The 18,898-nt window shown below is 41.4% G+C and overlaps 1 protein-coding gene across 1 annotated transcript in view; it reads left to right on the forward strand.

Annotated features, from left to right (window-relative positions):
* The window catches only part of dap (death-associated protein), a 50,156-nt gene extending 31,648 nt beyond the window's left edge, over positions 1 to 18,508 (forward strand). Inside the window, exon 4 of the mRNA XM_080752402.1 lies at positions 14,944 to 18,508. Within this exon, the coding sequence (XP_080608528.1) occupies positions 14,944 to 15,060 (117 nt within the window). The 3' untranslated portion in view covers positions 15,061 to 18,508. The remainder of the gene's footprint in view (positions 1 to 14,943) is intronic.
* Positions 18,509 to 18,898: the final 390 nt, after the last annotated feature.

The following is an 18,898-nucleotide window of genomic DNA, read 5'->3' on the forward strand; positions in this document are numbered from 1 at the left end:
TATTTTATTTTGACTATTAAGCTAAAATAAATAAATAAGGTTTTCCCATTCAAACACATAGCAGTATGTGCCTGTCTGCATTTCATTGTTTAAGGTGAGAAATGTAGGCTACCCTATGTCATTAGTCTGATGCCTTTCAAGTACAAGGCAAAACAATACCCCATGTCACTGCTTCAAGTTGTTTTGATTCGTTTTAACCTCTCTACAGGGACTTACAATGTTACTCTTCTCTCTGTTGATCAGTGCACTTTAAAACTTTCGGATGAGGCTTGCTTAACGAGTAATAGACTACACCTGGAAATACAAAAAGACGTAAATTCTTAATCCAGCTGTGCGGGTGGATTAAACTACACAACACATGATCACAAAGGCTTGTGTTTGGAAGCTGTTAGGACTTATTTATTTGGGGACACAAGGATATCCTGCAGGTAAGAGGAAAGTGGACTGTTGTGCTGTTGTCTGTTTGGCGAAAAAAATAACTTCTGGGAAGATTAGATGCTTGCTGCTGTGCAGAGCGGGGCTCTGTGTGTGTGTGCCGTGTGTGCGTGTGTGCTACTACTGTGTGCCTATCAGATGCGCGTCAGAATGCTCTGTTACTTAACAAGGCAGCTCTCTTAATGTTAACGTGAATGCGCTCCTCATATGGATATAACATTTATTCCATTGCATTGTAGTGACTTGACTCGAGTGGACTCGGTGGGGGGCGAGTCCAAGTCAAATTAGACCGAGACCGAGACGAGTCCAAGTCAAATTAAGGGCGAGACCGAGACGAGACCGAGTCAGTGAAAATTTGGACTTGAGTCCTGACTCGAGACGAGTCATTGACTCGAGTACTACAACACTACTATATACAGTATATTACGCGAGTATACTCGGGATCGGCACTCCGAGTACTCGAGTATTTTTCACGAGTATTCTCGGGATCGGCTACAAATGAGTTAATTATATTTTACTTTATTTTGGTGCCATTTACTTTAAATAGCACATTGTTCTTTGTTTGCATATACTTTTATTTTGCAAATAGCCTATATTAAAGTTGTCAGAATTGGAATTTAGTTATTATATTTTTTTATTTTTCTTATATTATTTATAACCATATAAATATAATATTAAACACAAGGAAACACATCTAAAAGACCATCTTTGGGTCCCAGGACCCATATTACATTGAAAACCTAAAATCATTTTGCACTTGTGTTACTCTACAGCACATGTGCACCTGGAAAAGTGTCCTTGAGAGGGTCAACCTGCCCTGCAGAGTTACACGCGCGCGCGTGCGTGTGTGCGTGCGTGCGTGCGTGTAGATAGTGTGAGATTTGTGCTGATATGGACACCGCGGCAGAGATCCCATTTATCCTGCTGTCTGCCCCTTTCCTCCTTATCACACCATCAAAGCCACAGGTCCCCCCCACCCCAAAAAAGCCTCACAATGGGGGCTAATCGAAACAACGAGAGAGAGAGAGATGAGAGAGAGAGAGAGAGAGAGAGAGAGAGAGAGAGAGAGAGAGAGAGAGAGAGAGAGAGAGAGAGAGAGAGAGAGAGAGAGAGAGAGAGAGAGAGAGAGAGAGAGTAGAGAGAGAGAGAGAGAGAGAGAGAGAGAGAGAGAGAGAGAGAGAGAGCGCTTTATGTGGGAGTCCAATCTCAGTACACTGTAACATCCTGAAGTGTTAATTTAAAGTAAGTGTTCATTTAAAGTTAGTGCAAGTGATATTTTTTTGGTTAAAACTAAAGTTGTATTTATTGTTAAAAGGTTGATATAAAGGTTAGTACAGTATATTCTGATGGTAATCATTGCTATAGAGTGTTTGTTCAGTCACAGGGGTCTCCCTGTCTCCCCAGCTCTTTAAAGTTATGGTAAGGGATGTCATTTAATTCAAATAATAACAAAATGGGTCTATGGTATGTTCTGATAGTACTAGTTACTAAAGAGTGTTTTGGTCCATATTTGGACTTAAGTTCAGCCTTATACCCTGTGAGGAGAAAAAAGCTGTTTCAGTTGCTCCACCAAAACTGTTGGGTGAACATCCACGGTACATCCTTATCAGACTTAATTTATCCTTCAACTTTGTGTTTATGCCCCAAAATGAATATATATATACACGTTTTGTAGCAGTTGTAGAAATATTAGACCTTAATTGTCAAACGTTAAGCATGTTATGATCATCTATACTTTCTTTTACTTAACACTTTGAGTGCCTAAAATGTTCCCAGGCATCTTGAGACATTTTTTTTAATTATTTTGTAACATTTTGGACAAAATAGACAATTTTACATCGAGGTGCCCAGATTTCCCTAGTGCCCACCTGACACTGGATAAAGCCAGTTGCACCACGGTGGATTGGAACTCGTAACCTCGGCGGTGGTGGGCAGGAACGTTACCACAGCGGTGGACCAAAAAAAAACGTCTTTATCCATAAAACAACCATCTATTGTTTTTGTTTTTGTGGGGGCATTTGGCTCTCACAAGTATAGCAATAAAAGTACACAAACACAGATTAGGACAGGGGTCTTCAATGTTTTCCGGCCAAGGACCCCTTAGTTGAGAGAGATCAAGCAGGGACCCCCACAACCTGTTCATAGATTACATATAGTTTCATTGTTTGACAGCATGATCATCAGTGTAAGGTATTTTGGATTCATGTCAATTTGTGTTTTCAGATATTTAACCACTTGAACCGTCAATACTTAATAAACCTGACCTTTCACTCTGCTCTTTTTCCCTCCTACACCAAACCTCTTTGTCGAAAATAGCCGATCTACAAGCTCACTGGCGTTGTGAGCTTGTAGATCGGCTATTTTTGGCTAAAGGTCTAAGAATATGGAGGCTAGGGTTCAAATGAAAATAGAGAAAAAAGGTTTCTACCACACAAAGATTTGGAGGACCCCTTGTAGTAACTCTGAGGACCCCCTAGGGGTCCCGGACCCTGGGCTGGGTGATCAAGGTTCAGAGGAAGAGTGTGTGTGTGTGTGTGTGTGTGTGTGTGTGTGTGTGTGTGTGTGTACGTGCGCGACAACCCTCCATCTGGCTTCTCTAGGTATCAGACATTATGAATCTGCAATCAATCATCATTCATATGTACAGGATGCGGCACTAATAACGTTCCACAACATTAACATTGATAAACAGAAAGCCAGAATGAGGCTTCGACTAATTAGCTGTAATGAAAAATCATAATGAAATAAAAGCATGACGCGGCGCCAACGTATGAAATATCTAAATGCTAATCCAATTACAGTCCTTACCCTTACAACAAGGGTTCATATTTTAGATTGTAATTATAGAAAATAAAAGATGAGTGTTAAAATGCTTTCTATTGTTTTAGCGATTTTAGTATTTTGATTTCAGTGGGTGGGGGCATGCATACAAGTGGCTAAATGTCTTTTTAGACACAATTTAAGCTGGCAATTTCTTTGTTACCATTTACACCAGCCCCCATAAGTCACATCTGCCCATGAAAAGATTGCGGGGCATCTTGGGAATGGGCTTATTTTGTCTAAAAACACATATTTAGCCACTTGCATGCATGCCCCAAACCTGGGGGCATGCATGCAAATCAGAATCGTTAAAATCACTAAAACAATAGAAAGAAGTAATTGAAAAAATTTTAACACTCATCTTTTCTTTTCTCTAATGACTATCTAAAATATGAACCCTTTTGTAAAAACAAAGTTTTCCTTTAAGGCAAGATGATGAGGAAGAACAAGCTACACATTGGTCTACGGTGCATGCTCACACATAGAGATCCATCTAAAAAAATATATATATTGTGTAAAAGTAAGTAAAGTTTTTAAACATTAATATATTTCTTGAAACCTTCATATATTCTAGATACATTCCACATGCAGTGTTTACCATTCACCACTTTGGTTGTTGCGTTCACCCTCCCCTACAACCACGCCCTCCCGCTGGATGATGATATGTATGTCAGAGGCAAATTAACTCACTTTTCTCAAAAAAAAACTACAGATTTACAGAAAAAACACTGAATGTTGAAAGTTCAGGGTTTTTTTTTTGTGTGTAATTGAGGTCAGGAAACATGAAAACATGCCTCAAAATAAAAAAATATATAAGACCTTGAATGGCCGACTATCTGCGTCTGTGCAATAAGTGGTCTTTTAAATATAATTTTACTTTTACACAAGTAATGTTTTCAAACAGGACTTACAGAGTATTTTCTACATTGTGGTATTGCACTTTCATAAAAAATATCTGAGTACTTCTTGCAGCACTGTGAACACATGCAAGCATTACAAATCTCTCTCTCTCTCTCTCTCTCTCTCTCTCTCTCTCTCTCTCTCTCTCTCTCTCTCTCTCTGTCTGTCTCTCTCTGTCTCTCTCTGTCTCTCTCTCTCTCTCTCTCTCTCTCTCTCTGTCTCCTCTCTGTCTCTCTCTCTCTCTCTCTCTCTCTCTCTCTCTCTCTCTCTCTCTCTCCTCTGATAAAACAGAAACTGCAAGCCAAACGCTTTGATCGGATTAGAATGGAAATAGATGTTATTTAAATGAAAGTGTTTTGCGGCGGGTGGCTATTGTGATTGAATGAGCTGATCGGAGAGTGGAGCAGGGGTCATGGAGAGACGGCTCGGTCAGACGGCCTCCGTTAGTCCAACCCACGTTACGGGGATTTCCCCCATTGTCATCCATTTATTACTCACAAAGGATTTATAATGCAGAGAACATACTGTACTCGTACACACACACACACACACACACACACACACACACACACACACACACACACACACACACATTTGGCTCTCACAAGTATAGCAATACTAGTAAGACCTCGCGGCATGCGACCTCGCCCTAAAAGGGCGCGCCAATTCTTGGCCATCTGGCCAGTGATGTATATTGACCAGTTAAGGGCCATTTATAGTTACGTATGGTTGATTTTGTGTACGTTTGGGGGTGAGACAGTACCTACGTTAAATAGCATCGACATGCATAGTTGGTCTCTCCGTTATTTATGTGCCGACCCGCTCTCCTCTCCAATTCTGCTCCCCTTTGGGCCGCGCGCCACATGGAGGTGTTTTTTTTAGCCAAAATAGCCTGTAGAACCACCACAGAATTTCTTGACCCGACGACCGACGTGATGTTTGCTGTCGGCAACGGCAACGTTATCGCGGTAAATGCAACTCCACGAGGGACCGAGGTACAGATTGAGATTAACCACCCGGACTGAGTAATTATAACAAAACACACTGCACCCCTCTTGCTGTTGGAGGACAGGCGGTGTGAGTGTGTGTGCGCTAGTGATGCGCGGGCTAGTGATTTTTATGGACCGCGGGCCCCCGCAATTTTAATTATCTGACCCAGCCCAGCCCAACCCGCAACAACGCATCAATTTTCACAGCCCAGCTCAGCCCGCGGCCCGCCGTCATTAAATACATGTCAAATACGTCTTTGAATGTGGATTTTTAAGGCAGCTGTGCAAAAACAGAAAGGAGAAACGTTGAGCATTGATTTAGAGCACATAGCCTAACAGTGCAGTGCAAGAGAGCCATACAAAAATATCGTTCGAACATTTAAAAGCAATGAACCGTTAATTAGCTACATGATGGCATGACGAGTGACGACATGCATGCTTATTTTAATTGATAACACTCCTGTATGAGTATGACTATATAGTCCCCCGCGGGAGAACAATCCTGATTCTGCGGAATTCTGTGGTGAACAATTCTTGATTCCGCGGACATTAATAAACAACCTAAATGACCAGTTATCAAGCTAAAAATGATATAGTTCTAATAATCAAGTAAAACCCTTCATGAAATAGCTACAATTAATTGTAATTAGTGGTTAGAATAATCAAATAATCATTTTTGAGAATAAAAATCTAATATTAAATCTATTATTTTTTTAATTGTTATTGTTTTTAATAATTACTTTCTGTTGCAAAGACTATATTGTCATGCAAATTAAACCAACGCCCATAGTAACCACATTTTAGAGGATAGCCTACCTACTACCTAGTATGGGTGTAATATTTATTTATTCTCTTCTGTATTAGCATTGTTATTGCCAGGACCATTATAGAGGCAGAGAGGAACTATAGATCAGGACACAGTTTCTGTCAGGAACGAATGTGGGACCGGACCAATACAGCGTCAGTGCAACTAGCAGGAGGAAGCTAAGCTATTCCCCAGGCTCTGTATGAAGTGGCCACTTGCCAGACCATGTACACATTGTTTTATAATAGTAGTAATGACTACTGAAAGAACCTCACTTCAAATTAGAAGACCAAGGCTCGAGGCCCGGGCCCCTTACACCGCCTAAACTGTACTAAGACTTCTCAGAAGGTGAGGTTATGCGTAGAACAAGAATCAGTATGAATGTGCCATAAAACAAATACTAAAGACAGGAGACTTCTATTTAAAATAATAGCTGTTAACTTTATTATATCAATACCGTTTGCACAAATGGATTATACTAAGTTCTAAGTAAAATCTATGTAAGGAGACAAAAGAGAAAATGATCCAGGTACCGGTACCAAAGAGGTTCGTTCAGTAAAGTACACAACAGCAAGCTGTAATGTTCTCGTAGACCGACGCGGACCCCTCCAAACGAGAGGGGTTATACTAATGTTCAGATCTTCGGCAGGGGAGGCGAGACTTCTGATTGGTTCGTGTAAGGAGTCCTGAGCTGGACTCCATTGGTGGTTTCTTCAACTAAGCAGGCATGATTGGCCACATACTCAGAGAGGTAAGGCTGTCTGCCTCCACCCCTTTCGCCACGCGGTCTTCACTCCTCCTTCCCCTGCCCCTGGACTGTGCCAAGGTGTCGTAGACTGATTGAGTAGACGGTTGAGGAACTGAGCTTCTTTGCAAACAATAGATCAGTGTATCTTTTGAGACAGTTTGAGGAACCAGGAACATGTGGACGTGCACCAACTGACCTTGTGCACCAACAGCATTCACAGTACACGTGCTACCTTATCATTCACAACACTAGGCAGGCATGTGTCGATCATGCTCTAAGTGCATGCTGGCGTGCGTGTGAGACAGGGCTGTGCACGAGTAGATGAACTCTGAGAGAACCTTTTGGATGAACTTATGAACTTCTAACACATGAAGTGTGGCCTGGCCATAGGACAATACTGCAAGACATTGGCTTTCGGTACTTGGATATAATGTAAAAATACAGCACACACACACACACACACACACACAACCATAGTATGATTTTCGTATACTTTCTATCATTTATCATTGATTCGTGAGTTAATCACATTATAATTATCAGGTGTAAGAGTATTCATTGGTAATCAATCATTAGAGTAGAATAGATCCTTTTGTATTCTATCAAGGGATTACACTGTGTATAACCATTTTTCCTTCCACACCGTTCAGCGGTTTTAGACATTGGGCGTTATAGTGAGTAATTGGGTGGGGGGACCAACCGTCTCTCTACAGATGGTGTGCATGTTGCAATGTCTTGACCTCTGCTCTAGTAGAAAGAGGAAGGGTGGTATGGTTTAAGCAGAGCAGAGATTCTGGAAAGTATCTGTAATACCAAGGTGATGTCGAAATGGTTAACAACAATCGAACTGTGTGCGTGCGAAAATATAGATCTATTTAGGTCAGCATAGGTCAGACACTAGCAAACATTTTGGTACAAAAAGTATTTGCAATATTATCACTACTCCCGCCGCTCTGCTGCCACTCGCGACCGCTATTCCGCGGACGTCAGAAAAGTCCGCGAACGGCCGAGAAATCCGCGGGTGGTCGCGAATTCCGCGAAAGATTCTGCGATCGCGGAATCGCGGATTCCTGGGGGGACTAAATACACACAGAACACAACTACTGTATCACAGAGAGATGAGGATCGAGTCACAAGCCTATTAGTCACTGGCGCACCGCGCCGAGACACCAAAGCAACAGCTCTCAACATAATTTGTTGAGAAAATATTATTTCCTACAATCTATGCTCTCACCGCAGCACGACAGCATCCAACCTGCAAAAGGTAATTAACCAGCTCCTTACCTATATCTGCTGTGGAGGTGCAAAGTTTATCAAACTTTCAAAGGGTGTGCGTTGTTTAAGTCAAAGGAGCATTGTTTTCATATCATAATATGAACTTTAGTTTAGTCAAAAGCTTGTACAATCCAAACTGGTCCACACGTGAGTTGTTCTGGGTTCTGTCTTCTGTTTACATTAAGCTGAAGATAGGCTGTGTCAAGTAGCCAAAAACTAACAAAGCAGAAGCACTTCCTCCCAAGCGGTGGTCGGTGGATTTCAAAATAAGATAGTTAAACTCCCATAATATGATTAGGCAACGGTTTTATTTTCAAGTCTACTTACAGGAAGTAATGGACTTAATTAGAATTACATGACACGGACCAGTTTGGCTGACGAGCATAGAAGGACACTTGGTGCGCATTATAGACCGAACGAGACCGCCTCAACCCGCCCCGCCAATAAAGTGTACATTTCTTGGCCCAGCTCAACCCGGCCCGCGGGCTGACCGCGGGGGACCGCGGTCGCGGGCCGCACCGCGCATCACTAGTGTGCGTGCGTTTGTGTGCATGTTTTCTCATGCCAATAAAGCCGTTTCAGGCTGTGACTGTGAGGAGTCCAGACGTCCTCTTGCAGTGATTGCAATGACGTTCCTTTTTTCACATTTCTTGCTAAATTATATTTCTTGTTGGGACACAGTTTCAGACCGCTGTCATAGGCTAATTTTCCTAACTACTGCCACGGTTGACAAAAGTTCGCCACGGGTAGTTCAAGCGTACGTACGTCTTTATCGGTTTTGATCCGTCGGGTTGAGTGCTGTCCGTAAGGTTACGGACAGAGTCAATTATGTACGGAGCTACGGAGCAACCGGATTAAATGACTCTCCCCCTCCGTTTCTTGTGTATTCCTGCGGTCTTTATGTACGACTATGCATGGTACTTTACCCATATATGGAGATCCATGTACTATACTGTATGGTACATCCCTTTTATGCCCATAAATGGAGATCCCTGTCTGATCTCCATGATATGGGCTTAATATTGATAACATCAGGGATCTCCATATATGGGCATAAAAGGGATTCTGTTAGTGGTTCCCATGACATCACAACATACAATCTCTGTTACCTACAAAGTTATTTTTTTTACTTGAGTAAAAGTATCGTTATCAAAGTTTGGTATTCATATGTTACCAGAGTAAAAGTACAAAAGTATTGGCATCAAAATGTCCTTGATTACCAAAAGTGAAGGTACTTGGTATGCAGAAGGTCCCATTTCACAAGTTTTAAAATCTATAAATATCTTTGGAAGCATTGTGGGCTTGTAGATCGGCTTTCAAATTGCCAAAGTATATATACTGTAGTTCTGAAGGGGTTTTTTAATGATACTCAAAATCCACAAAGTAACTAGTAACTGAAGTTTTCAAATAATAATAGTGGAGTAAAAGTACAATGTTTGCCTCTGAGATGTAGTGGAGGGAGTAGAAGTAAGTATTGAAAATTGGAAATACTCAGTAAAGTAAAAAAAAATACCTAAAAATTGTAATTAACACTTTGCAAGCCACGGGGAGCCCCTTAATATTAAAACCGGAATATACCGGACATCTGAGCAAGGAGTCTCAGCCGCGCCGTCTTTTACCGTACTGGGTCATTAAAAACGAAATAAATGATTTTTATCCGAAAATCGGCGATCGTCTAACCTTCCCTAGTCACCACTCGCCCATCGATAGCGCATGGCTCGTCTGACATGAAGCAGAAGTGACGTCAGGTCCATTCCTTGCAGAGGCTTCCCAGCAGCCGTCCATTTTCTGTTTATACGTTAGTGCTAGTATAGCAGGAGTGCTGGGGGCTATGCGAGCGAAAATGCTCATATCTACTCTTGAGTCATACGTGGATTATTTGAGCCGACATTTACGTGAACGGATCGTGCACGCGAAACGCACAGGGATAAGATGCGTCGGCCGAAACCCCCACTCTAAGCCAATGCAGATTGAATAATTTCACTGGGAACTGTGGTGAGTATACAACAGGGATCGCGGTATGGTAATGGGGGATGAAGACCACGTGATATAGCGCTGAATGTCTTGTAAAATGAACGCGGTTCAGATCATAATATAATACATTTCACGGCTAATCTACAACAAGCCATTCTATTTCGGCTGGCAAAGTGTTAATTCATTTAGACCTGAGGCTGATTCTTCTAAAACCTTCTAAAACCTAACCTAATGTTTCTGAAAACCTTATGATGTTGCAATATGTATAGCAAATAATGAGACACAGAGGTTTGAAAGGTATAACAACGTAGGGGTGGGCGATATGGTGATAATTATCGTGGAGACGATACAATGTCCACGATATGCCTTTTCAGAGATATCGTATATATCGTGATACAATTGAGGGAGCCTTGTTAAAAAATCCTGTTTAATCGTTAATACAGAGATTCATTGCAGAATTCAATTTAAACCTGAAACCTAAATCAGTAGTTCTCAAACTTTAAAATGTCAAGGTCTCCACTTAACTCTGACAGTATACAAATGAAACCAAATGGACCCGTAAGGGTCCATTTGGTTTCATTTGTATACTGTCAGAGTTACATACTTGTAAAGTTGTAAAGTTCAATTTAGACCTCCCAAAAGGAACCCAGAGAGTCTAGTTTTTGTCAAGTAACTTGAAAAATAACCATCAAAACCAACATGAAAAAGAATCGTGATAAAATCGTGTATCGTGATACAGCTTGGGAAAATATCGTGATATTGTATTTTTCCATATCGCCCACCCCTATAACAACGTATAAGTGGCAACAGGTATACATGTGTAATGTGCAGTACTTGAGTAAATATACTCAAGTTACTTTACACCACTGACACACACACACACAAAGAGGGCAGCATCTTAGCAGTGCGATGAACCCTGTATTGCGGCTAACGATGTTATACATGCATATTAGGACTACAGTTCTCAATGCGGCCAGGATGTCACCATGTGATGATCCGTAGCTGAGCTCAGATTAACATTGTTTGCTCTGCGTTCCTGGCTTGCTCTCTAAACACCATGACTACCGCTCTGTCTGGAATGGCCCCGCTGCCGTCTCCTGTTAGCCCGGGGTCCTAGACCCGCACCTCAAGGTGCCTGAGACCCTCGATAGGGGTCGACCGATATGGGATTTTCATGTTCGATTTCGATATCGATAAGTCGTGATCAAAGAGGCCAATAACCGATATTATGAACCGATATGCATTTTAAGTCAAAAAAGAAAAAAATGTATCCCCCAATTTGAAATAGTGGTTAATTAATTTATATGTTTCCCATCCTGAATGTCTAGAGCATGGGTATTCAACTGGCGGCCCGCGGGCCAAATGCGGCCCGTGGGGACCTTCCTTGTGGCCCCTGGAGCAATTTTGAAAAAAAAAAGAAAAAAAAAATTCAAAATCGTTTTTTGTGGAGGCTAATGAACGTTATAGGTATGGTTTGCGCGATATGAAACGTGAGCTTCATTTTACCATAATCACAGTAGGCTAATCCCTAATCATATTCCATCATATTCAAGTGAAGTGACTCCAGTTAGAGCACTGCAGCAGAGTGGAGTGTGTGTGTCTGCGACCCACCTGATCCTCGTTGAGCATCGTTAAAGCATCAAAGAAGGCAATTGTGTGTGCAGACTGTGCACTGTCAATAAGGTCGACATCAATGCCAGGTTGGCCATCACTAGTGTGATGTAGTTAGCACTAGGTTTTACCAAGAAAGCTTGTTTACAGTTGTCAACTTGTTGAACAGAAATTAAGCACATTAACATGAAAAGTATTCTGCTTGAAAAGCATTCTGCTTTGCAATGTAGTTTGATGAAAATGTGGTTGTTTGTGAAAATGTAGTGAAAATGTGGTCGTGCCGTTGTTTCAAGTGTACAATAGCTGGGGGGGGGGGGGGGGGGGCGGGGGCGTTAGTGCGGCCCCCGGCCCCTTGGGTTTCTGTCAATGTGGCCCCCTGGACAATTTAGTTGAATACCCCTGGTCTAGAGGCTCACATCTAGTCGCCACATACTAGAATAGCGTTAAGAAAAATATATCGATATTTTGCGATATTAAAGGAGTAGTTCACCCCCAAAATGACTTTTTTTCTATTGATTAGTCACGTCATGGAGACTAGAGTTCAATAATATCTTTTGGTTTTTGTCGCATTCCTAAGACAAACATTTGATTCGAGTAAATTTACCCCCATTGATTCCGGATGGGGACCCGTTTCGAAACGGGTCCCCATCCGGAACGAATGGGGGTACATTTATTGTTATCACATTTTTGTCTTAGGAATGCGACAAAAAAACTAAAAATATTATTGAACTCTAGTCTCCATGGCGTGACTAATCAATAGAAAAAAGTCATTTTGGGGGTGAACTACTCCTTTAATAAAAGTTATGAATATTGACTTTGATTATCGCCCGTTTCGATAATCGGTCGATCGCTAGTTTTCGATACCTTTTCATGTCAGAGGACCTCCACATTTATATTTATTTGGCCGCGAAACCAACATCTAAGATTTTGTGGTGAGGTGGGTACTCTCAAAAGATGCACATGGCTCTCTTGCAATTGGGGGGGAAAAAATTGGTCCGGGAGCGATAATCCATTGCAGAGATAGACGGAGTAGAGTGGAGGCTGTTTCAGTGACACATGCGAAGGGAATCAAGTCCCGGAAATAAATGGTGACGCAGACAGTAGGCATGGGACGATGCGCGATATTAACGATTATTGTGATAAAAAACTCTCACGATAATCGTATCGTGGAGATTTAATTTATCGTGATATCGTCCTCCATCATGCAATGGGATCAATTCACCTTTTATTTGCAGAGCTGCATATCAGGTACCACTTAAACCCTCTATAATTGTGGGCTCGCCTGGAAGGCGAGCACACGTATGTTATCTTCATTATTTATAGTCAGTCAGTCAGTATCTCCTCAAAACTTTGGCGCGATTCACCTCCTACACACTTACACCTTTCAACATCATTCAAATGGTTATGTGTTCAGCTTAATGTGGACACGTGTGCTTGTACTTTTCACTTTGAAATATTTTGTAGTTTTATAGAAATTTAACCTAGAAAAGAAGAACGTTTTAGGATCCTGATTGGTTGTGATATGTCCCTGGCAACCGGCGGCAACCAGTGGAATGGCAGACTGTCCCTTCAGGCTTTAGAATTTAAGGATTTTACTGTAGGTCCCAGTGGCCTGAGGGGACAGTCAGCCATTGTGTTGGTTGTTGGACACATAAAATTCATAGATATAGAACACATAGAATATGTACAGTACAGTACAGTTAGGTACAGTAGAGTACAGTAAGGTACAGTACAGTAGTGTACAGTAAGGTACAGTAGAGTACAGTACAGTAAGATACAGTACGGCAAGGTACAGTAGAGTACAGCAAAGTACAGTACAATAAGGTACAGTCATGTACAGTAGAGTACAGTACAATAAGGCAATGGTTCTCAACCTTTTCAGGCCGTGACCCCCAAAATAATCATATTTCAACTGGGGACCCCCTCACCATACGAGCACTAAAAGTTGAGGCATTAGATTTTGTATAAGACGTTGTGAGCATGTAGATCTGCTATTTTCACAATTTCTGCCTCATATTTGACAATTTGGCCAATGTTTAATTTGTCATTTTAGAGGTATTAAAAAGTCCTTAAACTGTCACATTAGAAATGTGCAGATACCCTCTATACACTTAAACTTTATGTTGGTTTGTTTTCTGTTGAGTGAGAAAACAATGTTTCACATTAAGTTCATCATCTGGGGACCCCCCAAAATAATTTGGCGACCCCCCTGGGGGTCCCGACCCACAGGTTGAGAACCACTGCAATAAGGTACAGTCAGGTACAGTAGAGTACATAAAAGTACAGTACAGTAAGGTACAGTAAGGTAGTCAGGTACAGTAGAGTACAGTACAGTAAGGTATAGTAAGGTACAGTAGAGTACATTAAAGTACAGTAAGGTACAGTAGAGTACATTAAAGTACAGTACAGTAAGGTACAGTAGAGCACATTAAAGTACAGTACAGTAAGGTATAGTAAGGTACAGTAGAGTACATTAAAGTACAGTACAGTAAGATACAGTAAAGTACAGTACAGTACGGTACAGCAGAATACAGTACAGTAAGGTACAGCAGAGTACAGTAAAGTACAGTACAGTAAGGTACAGTAAAGTACAGTACAGTACAGTAAGGTACAGTAAAGTACAGTACAGTAAGGTACAGTAGTGTACAGTAAAGTGCAGTAGAGTACAGTACAGTAAGGTACAGTAGTGTACAGTCAAGTACAGTACAGTAAGGTACAGTAGAGTACAGTAAGGTACAGTACTGTACTGTACAGCACAGTAAGCTACAGTACAGTAAGGTAAAGTACAGTAAGGTAGGGTACAGTACAGCACAGTAAGGTACAGTACAGCACAGCACAGCACAGTAAGGTACAGTACAGTAAGGTACAGCACAGTACAGTACATACACACACACAGGGTATAGCTGCTCAGATTCATTGCTCCACTTCGAACAGGCCGGACTGGGCCCGTCAGTAAAATGAAAGAGAGCATTGCCTGGGACCTTGACACCTTTTACTATAATTTTTTTGGTGGAAGCGAGCCCACACTGTTTCGAAGGAACAGTATTTCTAGTTGGTAAAAGGTACTTATAATATACGTACTTGATAGTCTTTTTCTCACTCAATCAAATGTCTTTGCCAAAACATAGCCGTTCTTGTGACGCGTTGTGAGCTTGTAGATAAGCTATTTTTGGCAAATATTCCGCCACAGGATAATGGATTTTGAGTATCGCGATAATATCATAAATCGCGATTTCTTTTTTTATTTTTTTTAATTTTCATATCGTCCCATCCCTAGCAAACAGCACCATCCGGCGTCAAATAAATGTATACATAGTAGATACGATAACTGATTGATCGTGCATCTCTCTCTATCTCTCTCTCTCTCTCTCTCTCTCTCTCTCCAGGGGGACAAGGACTTCACCCCTGCGGCTGCCCAGGTCGCCCACCAGAAGCCCCAGCCTACCTGCTGCAAGTTGCCCCACAGCCAGAACCTCGGCCACATCCACCAGCCGCGCAAGTGAAGCTAGCCGTGAGCCACGCCACGGCAAGGCGCGGCCAGCCACCACGGCTCAGCCCACGACACACCGGCTGAGCCTTCCATGCAAAACGCTGAGGACGGACCAGCTTTTATCCCCCGACCACACACACACACACACACATCGAAGTTCAAGGTTCTTTTTTTTTCATCCTGAGTGTCCAGTTACCCTCTGTGTTCGTTGAGTGCATTCCAAATGGACCCCTTATGGCTCTGTAACTCTGAGAGTGCACGAATGGAACGATTTGTGCACTCTCAGAGTAACGGGGTTCCTTGAAAAGGGCGTTTATAACGAGTTTTAGCCAGTCAATATCACGCTGTAAGGAATTGCATGAGGACGCTTGTATCGATGACATAATGCTGGTGCTGTACCATAATGCTTAAATCTGTACTCGTTGGCATTGCTGGCTTGACAATCAGTTATGTTAGCTTGACAATCATGTTATTTTTTCTTCATTTTTTTTTCAGTTATAAGCAAGAATTCATGGAGAATTCCTTGAATATTCTTGAATGAAGAATACAAAAGTGGAGAGAATATTCTGTGAATTTAAGAAAACAGTAATAATAGTTTACTTTACTTTAATAGTAAAGTTTGAGCTGTCGTTCAGCGGTGAAGAGTTTCCTCTCCAGCTCCAGAGCTCTCTGACAGAGCCTTCATTTTGTGACGAGACAGTTCATCCCCCATACGTGCTGCATCCTTAGTTGAGTTAATTAGCTTGTGTAGCACGTTTCATCTTGTCCAACTTTAACAACAGCCAAATTAGTATCGAAGTAATCTTTATGTATAACAACTAGCACTTGGATTACACTGTCAGAGTTGTTTTATAAATGAGTTTGGAGATAGTTTTGCTGCTGTTAAGTAAAACCATATCAAAAGATTATCACAAGTCTAATAGAAAAACATTCTGACTCGTGGTACTTCAATCCTCTCCTAATTAGCCTATCTACAAGCTCACAATGTGTCGCATTGTGATGCATTGTGAGCTTGTAGATTAGCTATAGTATATTTTATGCCAGTGGTCCCTGGTATAAAATACATTTCAGAAACTCCTGGCACTACTTGGCGCCTCCTGGCTCTCTGTGGCAAGCTAGTTTCACTGGAATATATCAAAATAATATTCTCTGCATTTTTGGATTCTTCATGCAGGAATGGAACAAAAAAAGAAGAAAAAAAGGCTTTTTGTGATGATTAATAGAATGGAAAAAAAGTAAGACTGTATTAAGGCTGTGTCTGTAATGCATTATAGGCACATTTATAATGCATTATAGCAGTGTTTCTCAATCTTTTTTTTTGGCTTGAGTAGTGTACCCCCTTTCCCTGATCTCTGAATCCAAGTACCCCCTTTACCCCCCCCCCCCCCCCCCCCCCATTTCAAGAATATAAAATCACAAATTAGTAATGGAGTGAAAGAGTTTAAAACGGTGCCTCCTGAGCACTGAGCAGATTTATTTTCAACACTGTGGCCAAAACATTTCAGTCCAGTTTTCATGTCAATAACTTTAAAACATTCAAGCACATCCCAGGTGCCTGGTACCATGTACAGTAATTTGAGGTGGCAACTATCAGGCTCACCAAGTTTCTCCGTGTGTCATCACTAAACATAGCAGTGTTTTTTTCCCCCTCCTAATTCAATGGTTTTTAATTATTTAAAGCCATACTGTGTAAGTTGCCCAACTAGTGGTCATTAGCCCTATAGCAAACCGCGGTCGCGTCCGCGTCTTTCGTCCGTTTTTCGTACCTTCAGACCCCCGCGTCTGCCTCCACCTCGCTGAGATCTATCTTTTAAGGGGTCCCTTGTTCCTGTGCGTTCAGTAATTCCAGAGATACGACTCCTTCACCCTGCCTGGTAGGCGAAATTACCTAGAGAAGGGATGGTACAAACGGGCGACAACAAATATGGCTGCCATAGCGAGTATTAGCGACCCCACTTCAAGATGCGCTGTGATTGGCCGGCAGTTGTATAACCCTCGCTGTGATTGGCCGGTAGTGTGATGACGCAATTTTGGCGCGAGATCCGGTCCACGGCAAGGATCTCAGTTTACATATAGAGAAGGCTTTACAGGCTGAAATTCACGGCGCGGATCTTCTAAAACTTTTGTGATTTAATAGTTAGGAGAATTTTAAGATTTGTTTTATAAAAAAAGTTACATAGTACAACTTTAACTATGAATAATATAATCATTTTACTTATTTTTGGGGGGGCATTTTCGAGTACCCCCTGTAGTACCTCCGCGTACACATACCCCCATTTGAAAAACACTGTATTATAGCACACGTAAACATGTGTATAATAATGCCTAACAACCTAGTACAAGGTTTATGAAGAAAGTGCTGGTCATAATGCATTATAAGCTCGGAACAGCACATAACTACGAGGTAACACTTTACTCAAAGGTTGGGTCCATTATGCTTTATAATCCCATTTATAATGCATTACAATGCACGTATAAGGCATTATAACACTCTTTATACATGTTTATAATTATATGGAACAGCTTATAACACAGCTGAAATTGATATTGCATTATTTCACTCCATTTTGGGGGTGAAAAGAAAGGGAAACTGATCTTAGATGTGTGTTATTGGGGCGGGGGGGGGGGCGCTCGACCCCATTGGACCACAGCAAACGTCAATCCATCCATCCAACCAATCACCTGACAGTGATGAGCCCCAAGCTCCCGCCTTCTACCACACAAGTATCTCTTCACAGACCAAAAGAGCCAGCCAATCAGCAGTTTGGGCATTAGAATATAAGAACCAATAAGGACCTAGATGGCAGCATATACAGGTTCATGTTATCCAATCACCTATCACTACCAAATCCTGATTTATACTTGGTTGCGCACGGGTCGCGTGGATTGAAAATAGACGATCTACAATCTCACAACGCGTCGCCCTGAGCTTGTAGATCTTCTATTTTCAGTATGCAACAATGGATAAATTCAGTGCGTTGTGAACCAACAAGTTAACTGAAAATTAAAACCTCAGGTTACCATAGCAACTCTGACAAGCATTCCAACCCCCCCACCTTTCCTGGAACAACATTAGAATGCCAATTGTTCATTTCACACACATTCACGCACGTGCGCACGCACACACACACACACACACACACGCACACACACACACCCTCTCTCCATAATCACCCACCTCCTTACCACTCAAGTGTCATTAATTGCAACACTAATTAATGTTCAGGTGTCCAAGTGGAACGAAAGACCGAGAGAAAAGTATATATTTTCCTTTGCCAAGGAGTAATTGCCTGTGTATTTAATAAAGGAAGGAATAAAGAATAGTATAATGATAATATTTTTTTGTTTTTCTTACTCAGTTTTCTTGAGTAAATGGTTCAAAGTGTACAAATCTTTTGTCAGTGAGTGGACTTATAGGTATTAGGTGTGGTTGTAATGGTGAATAAAGATTTATCATGGAAGAGTCCCTTCTGCGTCTCATCTTTATCTGGGTGGATGGATAGGGCTGTCACAATGATTACATAATCGTCTAATCAAAGTTATTTGACATAATCGTGATTATTTTTCGTAATCGTCATAATCGTTTCCATGTTGAAAATGTTTCATATATATATATATATAAAAAAATAGTGGAAATAGCCGATCTACAAGCTCTCAGCGCGTTGCATCGTGACGCGTTGTGAGCTTGTAGATCGGCTATTTCCACTATCGATGTTCTCTTTTTTAAGCCCACGACACACAAAGTTGTCAAATATACAATATACTTAATATACAAAGAAATTACTGACATACTGTAATATGTCAGTAATTTCTTTCTATACCGGTATTTAAGTTATGTATCATGATTGCCA

The sequence above is a fragment of the Nannobrachium achirus genome, assembly GCF_963921795.1.
Source record: "Nannobrachium achirus genome assembly, chromosome: 21".
Classification (NCBI taxonomy): domain Eukaryota; kingdom Metazoa; phylum Chordata; class Actinopteri; order Myctophiformes; family Myctophidae; genus Nannobrachium; species Nannobrachium achirus.